The 14,828-nt window shown below is 41.7% G+C and overlaps 1 protein-coding gene across 1 annotated transcript in view; it reads left to right on the top strand.

Annotated features, from left to right (window-relative positions):
• The first annotated feature begins 9,280 nt into the window (after positions 1-9,280).
• The window catches only part of LOC146310123 (scavenger receptor cysteine-rich domain-containing protein DMBT1-like), a 57,869-nt gene continuing 52,321 nt past the window's right edge, over positions 9,281-14,828 (top strand). The window contains 7 exon segments of the mRNA XM_084744251.1: positions 9,281-9,323; positions 9,507-9,542; positions 9,643-9,957; positions 10,316-10,624; positions 10,901-11,215; positions 11,618-11,932; positions 14,114-14,428. Of these exon segments, the coding sequence (XP_084600377.1) occupies positions 9,281-9,323; positions 9,507-9,542; positions 9,643-9,957; positions 10,316-10,624; positions 10,901-11,215; positions 11,618-11,932; positions 14,114-14,428 (1,648 nt within the window).

Below are 14,828 nucleotides of genomic sequence, written 5' to 3'. Positions count from 1 at the left end.
AGTCTTTTCTCCGGAGCTCACCAGAGAGCTGTTGGATATCTTCCTTAAGGTCACCAATCTTTTTGTTTGCTTTTTTGAGCAGTACGCAGTACTCACAGGAGATAACTGGTGGAATACAAACGGATCCGTCAGTCAGTCGTGTGACCAGAGACCAGGTGTAGTTTGACAGGAACGCAAAGGGGAAGATCTCTTAAAACTAGCAGAGCTGTAATACAAGTTCAGCCACTTATGAAGCTCAGCGCAAGTTCAATCAGGAAGACCTTCTATTACGCTGCCTTCATTCACAACTTTCCTTTACTCCTGCTCTCTCCTCCTAGTCCCTCTAATCAGCTGTTGTGGGTGTTCACCTTCGTCTTTACTATCCAATCAGTTCACAATTCTCTTCACTACAGCTTCATCATTATATATATATACATATTGTTTCACCTCAATGGGGTCTAACCGCCGAAGACTATTCATGTTTCATATATCATGCACGTGCCAATAAACCATTTCTCTTTAACTCTTAGTCTCTCCTGATTGAAATGCAACCACTGAGATCAAGTCCAATCGCAAAGTTTAAACAGAGAAAATACAACTTTGAAAGCTGTTGACGTCGCTAAAATCAGGCCAAACCTGTTTTATCCCACTACCCTGTCTGAACCTGAAACTAGAAACAGTAGTACAGATAAGAGTGTCTTCCAGTCCTCTGGATGTGGTACCAACAAAGTTTTTACAAAAAGTGCCACCAATGGAATTTATTGTGTCCCTGTTAGATTTATGTTTTTAACACTTCCTTATCTAATGCTTGTGTCCCTGATGATTTTAAAACTGAATGTGTGTATCCATTTCAAAAACACAAAACACAACAAATCCCAGGCTCCATGTGTTCCTGTAGCTCAGTTAGTAGATCACGTGTCCCACACATTGATGCTCTCAGTTCTCTGCAATAGACGCTGGTTCTACTCCCACCTACGTCACATTGGCTGCGTGTCATCCTCTTTCTCTCTACCACCTCCCTATATAAGTATATAATAGGCATATGTTATAGTATATACTAAGGATTTGTTCTTAATGTCTTCCATGGGAAAATAAAGGAAAATTAATAAAACATGAAATAAAATTCATATACAGATATCTGTCAGATTGCATCATCATGACATAAAAATACAGTGTCAGATTCAATCAGTCACTTTCCCAGCTGTGTCCACAGACTGAAGAGGCTCTGTGGTTTAAAAAAAACCCAAAAAACTAGTATGTGTTAAAAATGCTGAGGACTGGATGTGAACTGCTACAACCTATAACTTCCTCTTCATTGATTAGATACAGCGCATGAAGGACAGTATGAGTGTACCTGTCTCTGTCATTATGAACTCTCCTGTAATGTTTCTTATTTCACTGCAGCGATCATGAAACACTTTGTGTATTTAATGTTGACCCACAAAGGCAAACAGTGATGACAGGTTTTAGTGTGTTTTGTCAAAAACACAGTGGTGATAAATACCTGCAATCATTTAGCCCAAATGATTTTTTACAGGGTAACTGTAAATTAGTTATCAATTAAGGAGATACGAGACAAAAACTTTATTTTATCTTCTTCTTATTATTATAATTACTTTGTTTATGTTCAACAAGAAGCATTAGGAACAAACCAAAAATTTGAATTATCATATGAAAATAAGAATGCAAAGCTCTGAAACTAAAGTTTCTAAACTTTCCTCTGTGATGTCAGTGGGTCCAATGTCAGGTCCCATTCACAATGAACAGCAGCCTGTTACCCAGTTTCCACACATGTGCTGTCTTGGTTTGACTCAGTTTGACTCGGCTCGTCAGCACGGCATGGCAGGGATTTGCATTTTCATCACAACAGGGCTACTCGCATGAAGGTGTGTCTTTAACTGAAGACTCAAGACTGAGACAAAAAGTGTTACATCTGTCCCTGGTCTCCCCTACTGAAGTGAGTCACATGCTTCATTTATGTCATAATGTTTTCACCAAGTCAGTTTCCACTGTATTTTTTTTACATTTTGATTTTATCAATACAACCAAGTTTTCCACCACAGACAAGGGCAAAAACTTGTGCAATATGTCAACCTTTGTCTGGGAGGGGGTCTTTCCAGTCCTTTTTCTTTTTGCACAAATTGAACATGTGCAGAAATATTGGTGGGTGGAAATGCAGTTTTTGTCATAAGGCAGCAGGAGATTCCAGACATGATGACAAAAAGACAAGTTCAAGGACAAATAAATTAGGATAAATAAATTGATTTTAAAAAACATGAAGTCAAAAGCTTTCAGTTGTTAAAAAATGCAGTGTGAAGAACTAATCTCTCCTGTCTTGACCCCTAATGAACTCTACTATTCCCCTTGAATTTATCACCATATAGATTTTATATTCAGCATCTTTCACTGTGACCACAGCACATCATACTATATTAGGCTGCATACACAGCTGCACCATAATGTTTAAAGTCCAGTGCATTATTTTATAGACATTTCTCTGTAATTTAGTTTTAGTGTTTAGCGAGAAGCATGTGACATTCATGCAATGGACACCTTTATGGTGTCTTACAGGAACTCAGGCAGAGAGATAAGAGGATGACATGTCATCAAGATCTCCAGCATGATAATGATGTTAGGTGGTATTTTCACTGAAATCACAGGAAATCATAGCTTTTTTTAAAAACATTACCAAGTTATGAATATAGTCAGGATTACTGAGGTTTGTTAGTGTCAATGCAGTTTTTAACTACGTACAAACATAACATAACATTACCCTCTTATATCAAGGAACTTGAGGAATCTGACCATTTTACTTTTCTGTTGATATCTGTTAACTCTCTGCCCCAGAATGCAACGTGGGGTTTGACTGGACAAATGGCTGTTGTTGCAGCCAATCACAGCAGGTGCTTTGAAAAGATGTTACTGATTCCATATTGGTTGGTTGAGATGTCTCAGAGTAGCTCAGTGATATGTACCTTAGTCTTATTTATCATATCACACACATCAACATGATTTTCATGCAGTCTGTTGGTTACCATAGAAAAACTCAAAAGGTCACATCTTGTTACCTTTGGAGCTGGATTCACAAGATCATGCAAGAAACCATCTTCAAGTTATCCGTTTGTGTCTGCATCAAAAGTGGTGCAACCAATCAGCATTGTAGGAGGGACTGTTGTGACAAAAAGTCTCAGAAAAATAGGTCAGTGAGGTCTGGGCTTAAGGCCACAACACCTTAATTTCCTTAATAAAAAACACTATTATTACTCTTCTGTCAAAGTTCAAACTATCATTAGAAGCATCAGGAAAAATCAGGAAGAGTCTAGAAGAATCACTGGAGGAGCCATACAAAGTTTATTGATCTCTGTGGTGTAGAAAAATCAACCCCGGGTTAGACTGAAGAAAGAGGTTCAAAACACCTTATTGTATACCAGTTTGGAGGCTCTAGGAGCCTCCTCCCATTTTTAATATTTTGGCTTACGTTCAAACACATTTGTGAATCAAATATTGTCTTATCAGGGCTTAATGTCATTCATATTCTACCAAATTGCTTCTTCCCTTAGACCTGCATGATTTATTCTTGTGTTTTTTTTAAAAGAAAATTAATTAAAAGACGAAAAGATTTATTATTTTAACAGATAAGAGAGCTGACCTGAACGCGAGCCTGAATGGTGGCCAGATAGCCAGCCCAAATGCTGGGAATCAAGTGCTGGGAAAGCACATAGGTGACCTAGGTGATAAATATTGCTGTCAAACCCTTCATTACAACCACTCTGGAAAACACCAAACACTGCAGCAATATTGAATGACATATGCTGGATGAATGTCATGACAAAAATATACCACTACAGGACTACTGGCTCCTGAAGAGGTTAGCATAGATGCTGTGACAGCATCAGTTATATCAGAACTGGAGAGTATTTCTTCATTGAAAGAAGAGCAAAGAACAGCATTGAAGGCTTTTCTCCATGGAAAACCTTGACCGGCTTTGACAAGAGTTTTGTTATGGAGGTGATTAAGCAGGGCGAGCTCGTATGGGGTTTAACAGTAAACAGGATGGTGTATCGGCCAGGACACAGGAATGATGATGAAGATATGTAATGCCTTCTTAGAACTGAAGTGTAGTCCAGCCAGATTTATTCCATATAGTATTGTCATCAGTCTAGAATAACAAATAAATCACTGTGAGATACTGAAATCTGAACAAGTACAGCAAATAACTTCTTTAACATGAATATAAATGCCTTTATGAACATTATCCTATTACACCCACCAAATGCAATTCAAACATAAACAAATATATGTTGCAATAGTTGTTTCTGACCAAACAGTAGCTTAAAGTTACACATTAATGAAACCCTCACAATACTAAGCAAAAATGACTCAACTTCACATATCACCCAAGTTACAGATGACAATGGCGCCACACTGTGGCTAGATGCATTAATACAATAATAGTGTCCACATGCCCGACATCTCCTCTCACATGGAGGAGCTGTCAGCTCTTCACATTATGACAACATAGACGGTGCCGTTTTGACTCGAGTGCATGAAGGCTAACACTTAGCACTGCCGTTAGCTTGAACTCTCGCCAGTAAACTAGAGCATAAGCGACGTGACTACATCAGGATTATCGCTCATTACAACAGACTAATTAACATACATTAACATGAATCAACGGGCACTTACTTTTGGTCATTAACTCAATACTGGAAACATCAACGCTACACAGGAGGAACAAGGCAACAATCGTCAGGTACAGACAACAGGTGACAAAAGGCTAAAACTGTGAGTGGTGAATGCCGAACTGCAGCTCCTCCTCTCTCCACACACGCACCCAAAAGCAACACATACGGATTAAAGGGGCAGGCAACCAGAATGTCCAGGCCTTTTATACAGCCGCCCCCAAATGTGCAGGGCACATTTGCACAAATAAAAGGTCTATCAGTCAGGCCTGGGTTTGGCCTCCTTATTGTCCTCCCCTGACGGGAGAGCTGGCAGGATCACCAACCAAGCTACTGGGCGGGTGTACACATGACCTTTGACGTTCACATCAGCTGACCTGATGCACCTATCGTCGCTGCGGTGAATCTTAATTACATGTCCAATGGCCCACAGGGCCCGAGGCAGCTGCGGGTCGAGTCTGCAAGCCAGGGAGGTATTCCCTGATGAATCTGGACCAGAAGTGATCAGCAAGGATCTGTGAATGCCGCCACCGTCTGCGGCTCAGGATTTCCGTCTCAGGATAGACCACTTGGGGAAGTGATCCATCGGGCCGCCCCATGAGGAGACTATTTGGAGTCACAGGGTCAATATCCGCTATGTCTGCAGATACATAACCCAATGGGTTTGAGTTGAGGATTGCCTCAACCTCCAGGAGCACCGTGAGAAGGATGTCTTAACAGAGCGGTTAAACTGGCACTTAATCCTTTGTCGGGCAAGTTGTTCTTGCAAGGTTGGTGCCATGCTAGCAAAGACCTCTTGAAGTTCGCATTCCCCTCCTTTAAAATTGGTCCCTTGGGCTGACCACAGCTCCATAGGGGTTCCTCTTCGGGCGATGAATCGCCTCAGGGCCATGAGGTAAGCATCAGCATCCATACTTCTGAGGAGATCTAAGTGTACTGCCCTGGTAGTTAAACACTTAAATATAATCCCCCAGCGCTTCTCTTGGCATCTACCCACCTTAACAAGCACGGGCCCAAAACAATCCACCCCAGTGGAGTGGAAGGATGGTTTATGTAACTGGAGGTGGGCAGTGGGAAGGTTGGCCATTTTGGGGATGGAAGGCCGAGCTCTCCAGCGCTGACATTCGACACAGGCACGCTGATGTCGGCAAACTGCCTCCCGTCCACGGATTATCCAGTATGACCTCCGCAGCTCTGTGAAGACTCACTCTGGACCAGGATGGTGTAGGTCGGCGTCGTATTTCTGGATGAGCAGGCGGGTCACTGGGTGTGAGGCGTCCAAGACAACAGGCTGTCCATGGAGTTGCGAAGCGGTGGCATCCATGAGCTCCTGCCAGGTGTTGTACACCTTGTCATCTGAGCTGCCAGCTACAGGTGAAGTCACTGTTACCCCACAGAAGGTGGCCTTCTGGAGCTCTGCTTCATCCTCAGAGTTAATAACTATTGCTTCCCTAAACCTACTTCACTCTCCACAGTTTTCCAACGAATCACTACCTCGTGAAAACAACCACAAACCAACAAAACAAATTTAAGTAACACTTCATTTGACGAAGGTATGCATAAGTTTTCATAACACCAACTCATTATTTAAAATTTGACATAAATATATCCTCTCAAAAATGGTTATTATATCACTTTGAATGACGGGGCGGCATGGCTCAGTGGGTAGAGTGGCCGTCTTGTAACCGTTGCTGGTTCGATCCTGGCCTGCAGAGCTCATGTTGAGGTGTCCCTGAGCAAGACACTGAACCCCTAACCGCTCCTGATTAGTCGTGGTTAATGTCTTGCATGGCAGCTCTTCCGCCATCAGTGTGTGACTGGGTGAACGTGATGTATAATGTAAATCGCTTTGGGTATCGTTTCAGGTATAGTAAAGCACTATATAAATACGGACCATTTACCATCTTCCTCTAGCCTATGTCAAGTGATAGTGGTCAGCTGACATACCGTAAGATTTACCTCTATAAGTATAGGTTTAATAAAAATGTCAGCTTAAAAGTGATAATGACAACTGACTTGGTTATTTTTTAACTTTTGGGGTTTATATATATTTTTGGGGTTTACATATACATATATATGTATACATATATATATATATATATATATATATATATATATATATATATATATATATATATATATACACAAGGTAATAAGTAACCTAAGGGATCATATTGAGAAGCTAGGACTCGATAAATGTTCCTCAGGGTTGGGGTTTCATAGACTACAGGCCTGTGCTTGTAGCTCAAGGAGTCTGTCTCCCAATTCCAGCTGACGCCGAGTGTTGATTCGAGAGGGTTGGACTTATCTTGAGCTAGCCACAGGTCCAGGCTTTCTGATCTGGCTTCTTGGGGCAAGTGGTTCAGGACACTGGTATCATTGCACGCCCACTGACGAGGCCAGAAGAGCATGGAGCCGATCCACCAACAGCTTGGCTCCCTCTGGAGTACGCACGCTCTGCAGGCAGTTGTTGACGTAAAAGCACTTTGTCATCAGGCTGGCTGTGGTCAATAACATGGCGTTGGAGAGCGTACGTGGCGCAGCAGGGGCTGCAGGTTGTGCCAAAGGGCAGGACTTGCCACTCAAACGTCCTTGGAGCCTCATCCACGTTCAAGTCACGCCACAGGAACCTCAGCAGAGGGCGATCATCAGGGAGGAGGCGCACCTGGTGAAACATCCCCTTGATGAACCAGCTTTCCTTAGAGGAGGTCTCTGTGCTGACTTCCTGCACCAGACAGGTTCTGATAAGCTTCTGCATCTCTGTTTTGTAGGCTTCAGCTTGCTTTGGGTCTTTGAGGAGACGTCTCTCTGTGCTATGCAGGAGAGGCATGACTGATTCCATTGGTGCTCACAATGGTGGCATATTTGCATGGCGCAGCAGCGGTGTAGCATACCTGAGGAGTCCATCTACCTGTGTACGGACTGTCTGGGCGTCGAGTAATGCTACTGATGTTGGTCCTGCTTTGACCGAGTCACCTCTCTCTCCGTACGCTGAGGTATGGTATCCACTTGCCAGAGCCTTTCAACATGCTTGTATAATTCATCCAGCTGTGTTGGAGATGTCGTAAACAGACACTGTGCTGAGTGAGTTGGCCACCCCGTGTGGTGGATAGGGCCTTGAAGTGTCCACCCAAGTCTGGTGTGGACCGCAGCTGGGCTACCAGGTGGCCAAGTCTCACCGGTTCAATGGGAGTTATGAGATGGGGCTGGTCGGAGCCTATAAGGAGAGATGGCTTGGCCTCACTCAGAGCAGGTATGGAAGTGCCACGTAGGTGGTTGAACTTCTTCTGAAGGCGGTCAACAGGGTGGGTATGCTGAGCCAGGCTGAGGCGACCAGCTGTAAAGGCACAGTTGATCTTATAACTTGTCTGAGGGCTGGCAGCTGGGGAGACACGGAAGGACACAGTGTGGCCATGGAGTACCTGGATATCCTGACAGACTGTACGGAGAGGAAGATCCTCAGGGGTCCCCTTGATGCCAAGAAACTTGGTAACAGCATCGTCCTCTCAGAACCATCGTCCAGAATGGCAAAGGTGTCTAGGGTCTGCTCTCCATAACGCACGAGCACAGGGACGACCTTTAGCATGACCCTATTCCCAGGCAACCAGAATATCCAGGCCTTTTATACAACTTTGATCTGATTGGTTGAACTTAGCCCATGTTAGACATGATAGACAGATGGTTCATCCAATCACCTGCCAAATATTCTTGGAAAGTACCTCCCCTTTTCCAAACAGGTTTTAGATGGTCTGTGTAACAAACCCTCTGGTGTGTCAGGTTACCGTATCTGGCCCACGGACTGCTAGTTTCAGATGATTGTGGGCGTGGCTTGTTAGTATCTGGGTGAATTCATGGTTTGACTGGGCACAGCAGGTCATTGTAACCAACAATGCACGTTACACAAACTGATGAATTTCAATAATCAATTAAATTAAGCTAAAACAGTCCCACCCTCTATAACTGGACATTGGACTCACATTGATGGTCTCACCTCCTACACTCTAGTGCTCAACAACGAAGCCCCACAGAGCTGCGTGCTCAGCCCCCTACTGTTTATGTCATACTCCCATGACTGCAGTCCCCACAGAGAACTATTGTGAAAGTGACACCAGGTGAAGTTTGAGGAGATCATGAGAAATGGAGTAAATACTTGGAGGACTGAAATTCACTGTGACCACACCTGGAATGTTTCCTCAGGAGACAGGTATTCAGGTTGTACCTGTAGGTCATTTTTATTAAGAGTTCATGAACGTAACAAACAAAAGTCTTCAGTTGAATCTCTGCTTTTGGGGCACCTGAAGTTGACACAGTTATCATCTGACAGTTAACAAACTTTCATGCTAATTCAGTTGAACAGAAGTGCCAAAGAAACAACTGTTCCACGTGTTTAAAATACATTTCTGTGAAAGTGTAAAATGAATCATTTGAAATATCTTTCTGATCAGCACTCTGACTTTAAACTAATCAGTTACTGATCTTAGTTGAAAAAACACCAGAAGAGAGGAAGTGATTCAGGAAGAACAGCAAGGTGAAGTGTCACACAGCACCACAGCTCTTAGTTCATTTTTCTCTCCTCTGCTCTGACACTGACCACTCAGAGCATCCTGTCTGTTTCAGCCATGGAGAGCTCACAACAGAGACACTTGTTCTGTTTGATCACTGGTGAGAAACATTTCCTCAAACTTATATTTCTTAATTGTTTTTATATTCAGATAGTACAGGGAGGAGGGTTTACAGAGGTAATGTTAAGAAAATCCTTTTATTGTTTATTTTTTTAATTTTTTATTTCAATTAGGAAGCTATATTACAAAAATGATGTCTTATATTTGTTTTTGTCTTATGTAGTTTATCTTCTTTTCACCTTATCTTCACCTGCTGCAGGTCAGTCCATTTTCCTGTGTAAAATCTTTGTAGCTTCTCTTTGATGTTCTCAGTGAATATTGAAATATTTCATGCTATTGTATTGTTATTTTCCCCTAAGACCTTCAGATCAGATTAGCTGGGTCTGGGTCGACTCAGTGCTCTGGAAGAGTTGAAGTCTATCACAACAACATCTGGGGAACAGTCTGTGATGATAAGTGGGACTTAAATGATGCTGATGTGGTGTGCAGACAGTTGGGTTGTGGTACAGCACTGAGTGCCCCTCAGTTGGCCCATTTTGGTGAAGGAACTGGACCAATCTGGCTTGATCATGTGGACTGTTCAGGAAGTGAAAGATCTCTAACTGAGTGTCAACACAGAGGATTTGGGAAACACAACTGTGGACACAGTGAGGACGCTGGTGTGGTGTGTTCAGGTGAGAAAACTTTTGGATGAAGTATTTTGAATACATGTGTCCTTTTCTGTATAATTGAAGAGCTCTGTCATGTCATCATTGTGTCTTGTGATGTCAGAGCTGTTCAGATGCAGCACTGGAAAGAGCTGTAACCTCACTCTGCATCCTGCTGCTATAGAAGAATAACAAGTGTGAAATGTTGCTTAATACACTGTAATTTCATCTGTTATATAAGTGACAGTGTTTCTTAAATGTTTGATCCACTGTGAAATGTGTTATATGTTACTCACCATCTGTGTAATAAATGAAAAGTGTGTGTAATTAATGCAAATTTTTGTCATGCTCTATCTAGCAATAACTTTTTGTGTTCCATGACTAGGTGTCAGATTAGCTGGGTCTGGGTCGACTCAGTGCTCTGGAAGAGTTGAAGTCTATCACAACAACACCTGGGGAACAGTCTGTGATGATGAGTGGGACTTAATTGATGCTGATGTGGTGTGCAGACAGTTGGGTTGTGGTACAGCACTGAGAACCCCTCAGTCAGCCCATTTTGGTGAAGGAACTGGACCAATCTGGCTTGATGATGTGGACTGTTCAGGAAGTGAAAGGTCTCTAACTGAGTGTCAGCACAGAGGATTTGGGACACACAACTGTTCACACAGTGAGGACGCTGGTGTGGTGTGTTCAGGTGAGAAAACTTTTGGATAAAGTATTTGTAGTAAATGTGTCCTTTTCTGTATAATTTAACTGCTCTGTCACCTCGTCATTGTGGCTTGTGATGTCACAGTCTGTCAGATAAAAAGATCTGCTAACCTCACCCTGCATATCTTACTCAAAGTCTGTGGAAGTGATCAACAGTATGTACATTATGTTTATCATAATTTTTGTTAAATGTGTCTTTTAAAATCACTTCCTGTCATATACAAATGACAAAAAGCAGCAATACTTTATTTGTCTTCTACAGGTCTTCAGATCAGATTAGCTGGGTCTGGATCTTCTCGTTGTTCTGGAAGAGTTGAAGTCTATCACAACAACACCTGGGGAACAGTCTGTGATGACAACTGGGACTTCAATGATGCTGAAGTTGTGTGCAGACAGTTGGGTTGTGGTACAGCACTGAGAGTCCCTCAGTCGGCCCACTTTGGTGAAGGAACTGGACCAATCTGGCTTGGTGATGTGGACTGTTCAGGAAGTGAAAGGTCTCTAACTGAGTGTCAGCACAGAGGATTTGGGACACATCACTGTTCACACAGTGAGGACGCTGGTGTGGTGTGTTCAGGTGAGATACCTTTTGGATAAAGTATTGTGAATAAATGTGTCCTTTTCTGTATAATCTATCAGCTCTTTCACCTCGTCATTGTGGCTTGTGATGTCTAGAGAAGAGCAGGTAACCTCACCGTGCAGCATGCTGTTCAAACTAAAGAGCAGAATAACAAGTGTGAAATGTTGCTCCATAATTAAACTGTAATGTAGGTGACCAAGTTTGTCACAAATATTTGATCTAATGTGAAAGGTGTTATTCATTCGTTGCAGTAATGTTAAGTATGTAAATTATTGAGAAATTTTGCCAAATGTTTGTTACAAAAGCACTTTCTCTCACAACCAAATGCCAATCAATCAATGAGTCAATCAAAAATGTGTTTTATTCAACAATTATTTGTGTTCTGTGTTCTGAATATAGGTGATCAGATCAGATTAGCTGGGTCTGGGTCGACTCAGTGTTCTGGAAGAGTTGAAGTCTATTATAACAACACCTGGGGAACAGTCTGTGATGACAACTGGGACTTGATTGATGCTGAAGTTGTGTGCAGACAGTTGGGTTGTGGTACAGCACTGAGAGCCCCTCAGTCGGACCACTTTGGTGAAGGAACTGGACCAATCTGGCTTGATAATGTGGACTGTTCAGGAAGTGAAAGGTCTCTAACTGAGTGTCAGCACAGAGGATTTGGGACACACAACTGTTCACACAGTGAGGATGCTGGTGTGGTGTGTTCAGGTGAGAAAACTTTTGGATAAAGTATTGTGAATGATTTCTGTATAATTGAACAGCTCTGTCACATCATTATTGGGGCTCATCATGTCAGAGCTGTTCAGATGCAGCAGACTTGAGTTTAAGATAAAAGCTGTCAGATGTCAACTTACAGCTCTGGCAGTTGTGAAAAAGACATGAAAAGTTACTTGTCTTATACAGAGTTATTATTTTCAGAAGAAATACCAGTTTTATTAACTGCAACAAATTTAGCTACCTAACCTGCTACAAGGTTGTGAGGCAGCTGGATTCATGAGAATAATAATATATGTTTAATATGTTAACTAGTAATGATCGTTGTTACTTTATGCACACATAAAAATTTGTAGCCTAAACAACAAATACATCTTTGAAAAAGTTCTAATATTTTATCATTTAAAATGTGCATCATATCATGTGTCTTCAGGTCTTTTCCTCTATGTTGTTGATACTCTTGAGTCTCTCTAGGCTAGCTGCCAAATCCAAACAAAGAAAAGTCTCAGAGGAAAATAGAGAATTTAATAGTTACAGCTCCAGTCAGATTTCTTTTTCTTTTTCTTTTGATAAAGGTTGTAGATAAGTGGTCTAGGCTACACAGAAATCTCTGTCTTCTCTACTACATATGTTTGATGTGTCACATTGCCATGCTCCTTTATCAGGTTATAAATTGATTTTTATACATTTAGTTGGTTCCAAAGAGAATAAGAGTAAACTATGTGGGCACTGGAAGCTAAAAAATAACTTAATTTAACACAAAACCTTTCAAGATTCTACGGAGCCCCTAAAGTGTCATGAAGAAAAAAAAACAAAATCATGCGCACGAGATACTAAAACGCGCGCACAAGATACTAAATCGAGCGCACAAGATATTAAAACGTGCGCACGATTTAGCTTAAACGTGCGCACGTTTTAATATCTTGTGCGCTCGAGATACTATATCGAGATATTAAAGTGACCACTTCAGATGTTCACAGTAACACATGCGATACAATGGAGAGAAGAACTCAGCTAATTAACTTTTATTTTCACCTCGGAATGTCATATAATGACATTCTTGTTGCTCTTGCCAGGAGACATAGGATAATCATCAACAGGAGTACTTTGCTGCGCATACTGAAGAACAATAGGCTCAGCTGACGGAAGGACTATGCAGATTTAGGCCGTGTTATTGACTTCATCCAGGAACAATTACAGGGTCCGGGGAAGATGCATGTGTTACAGGTACCGGGCTGCGGCACCCATGAACAGTTATATGTGTGTGTCCTGTAATGCAAGGAACAATGATGAGGCAGGGAGACGCGACTGGACTCAACTGGATCCTCTGTTGCTATGAGAGGAAACCAGCAGAGCAACGGTCCTGGCCACAGACCAGTGCAAACAACGGTCTCACACTGCCGCCCACTGACACAAAGCCGCCACTGCAGTTATCTACTTTGACCCAAATCCAGGTTACTTTCTCACAACATGAACATAGCATTCCCCAAACAAAACAAATAATACACAACAACAAAATGAATAACATTCATTAAGTGGGCATCACACCTGGATATCGATGGATGTTTACCAAGTGCCAAGAAAATGGCCTAAAAGTTAAAAAAGAAGAAGTAAGAGTTATATTGGCCGAGCTGGATCCAGAGGGGTCTGCATTCAGACAGCGACGGAGACTTCACAGAAGACAGTACTTTTCAAAGGGACCTTTATCATCTTGTGCGCATGTTTTATTATCTTGTGCGCACGATTTAGCTTAAACGTGTGCACGTTTTAGTATCTTGTGTGCATGATTTAGCTTAAACGTGCGCACGTTTTAATATCTCGTGCGCTCGATTTAGTATCTCGCGCGCACAATATAGTTTTTTTTTTTCTTCATGACACTTTAGGGGCTCCGTAAGATTCAGTGAAAGAAATGGCAGAAATTTTATATTTGGATGGTATTCTTGCACAGATTAGACAAAGAAAAGATCTGGTAACCACACCCTGCAGCATGCTTTTGGAATTAAAGAGCAGAATTAAACTAAACTTAATTTAATCTAACCAGATTTTGATTTAACTGTTGTGTAATTGAAAAAGTTTATCAGGTTTTATTCTAATGTGTAAAGTGTTACTCTTACTCACAGTCTGTGTAAAAGTCTGTACATTACTGTGTATGACTGTATGTCTTTTTTTCTATAGGTCTCCAGATCAGATTAGCTGGGTCTGGGTCGACTCAGTGCTCTGGAAGAGTTGAAGTCTATTACAACAACACCTGGGGAACAGTCTGTGAAGATTGGTGGGATTTGAGTGATGCTGAAGTTGTGTGCAGACAGTTGGGTTGTGGTACAGCACTGTACACAACAAATTCATCCATTTTTGGTGAAGGAACTGGACCAATCTGGCTTGATGAAGTGGACTGTTCAGGAAGTGAAAGTTCTCTAAGTGAGTGTCAGCACAGAGGATTTGGGATACACAACTGTTACCGTGTTGAGGACGCTGGTGTGGTGTGTTTAGGTGAGAAAACTTTTGGATCTTTTACAGAATATCAAATCACTGTAAACATCTGCTGTACTGTTTTACATGTCTATCATCCAATAATTGTGTCTTATAATGTGTGTCAGTTGACACAGCAGTAAACTAGAAAACAATAAGTAACCACACTCTGCAGCCAACCATGTCTCCTAGAAATTACATTTTTATACAATCAATTTACCAGCTGAGGTGGAGGAGCTGGAAAGTATGGCAAGCCATTTTAACATTTAATGGCTAAGCTGGACATGAATTGCAGATATCTGTAATTCAATTCTTCCTATTCAAAAATAACTTTTCAGATATCCACAACATGATTCTTCCTATTGACTATTGACTATTTTGAATAGTCATAATTCCAGTTCAAGATATTTACAGTGTTATG

This window comes from Lutjanus erythropterus, chromosome 19 (genome assembly GCF_056507025.1).
Source record: "Lutjanus erythropterus isolate fLutEry1 chromosome 19, fLutEry1.hap2, whole genome shotgun sequence".
NCBI classification, from domain to species: domain Eukaryota; kingdom Metazoa; phylum Chordata; class Actinopteri; order Lutjaniformes; family Lutjanidae; genus Lutjanus; species Lutjanus erythropterus.
Note: the sequence above shows the minus strand (reverse complement) of the source record. Positions and strands in the feature narration are given on the sequence as shown.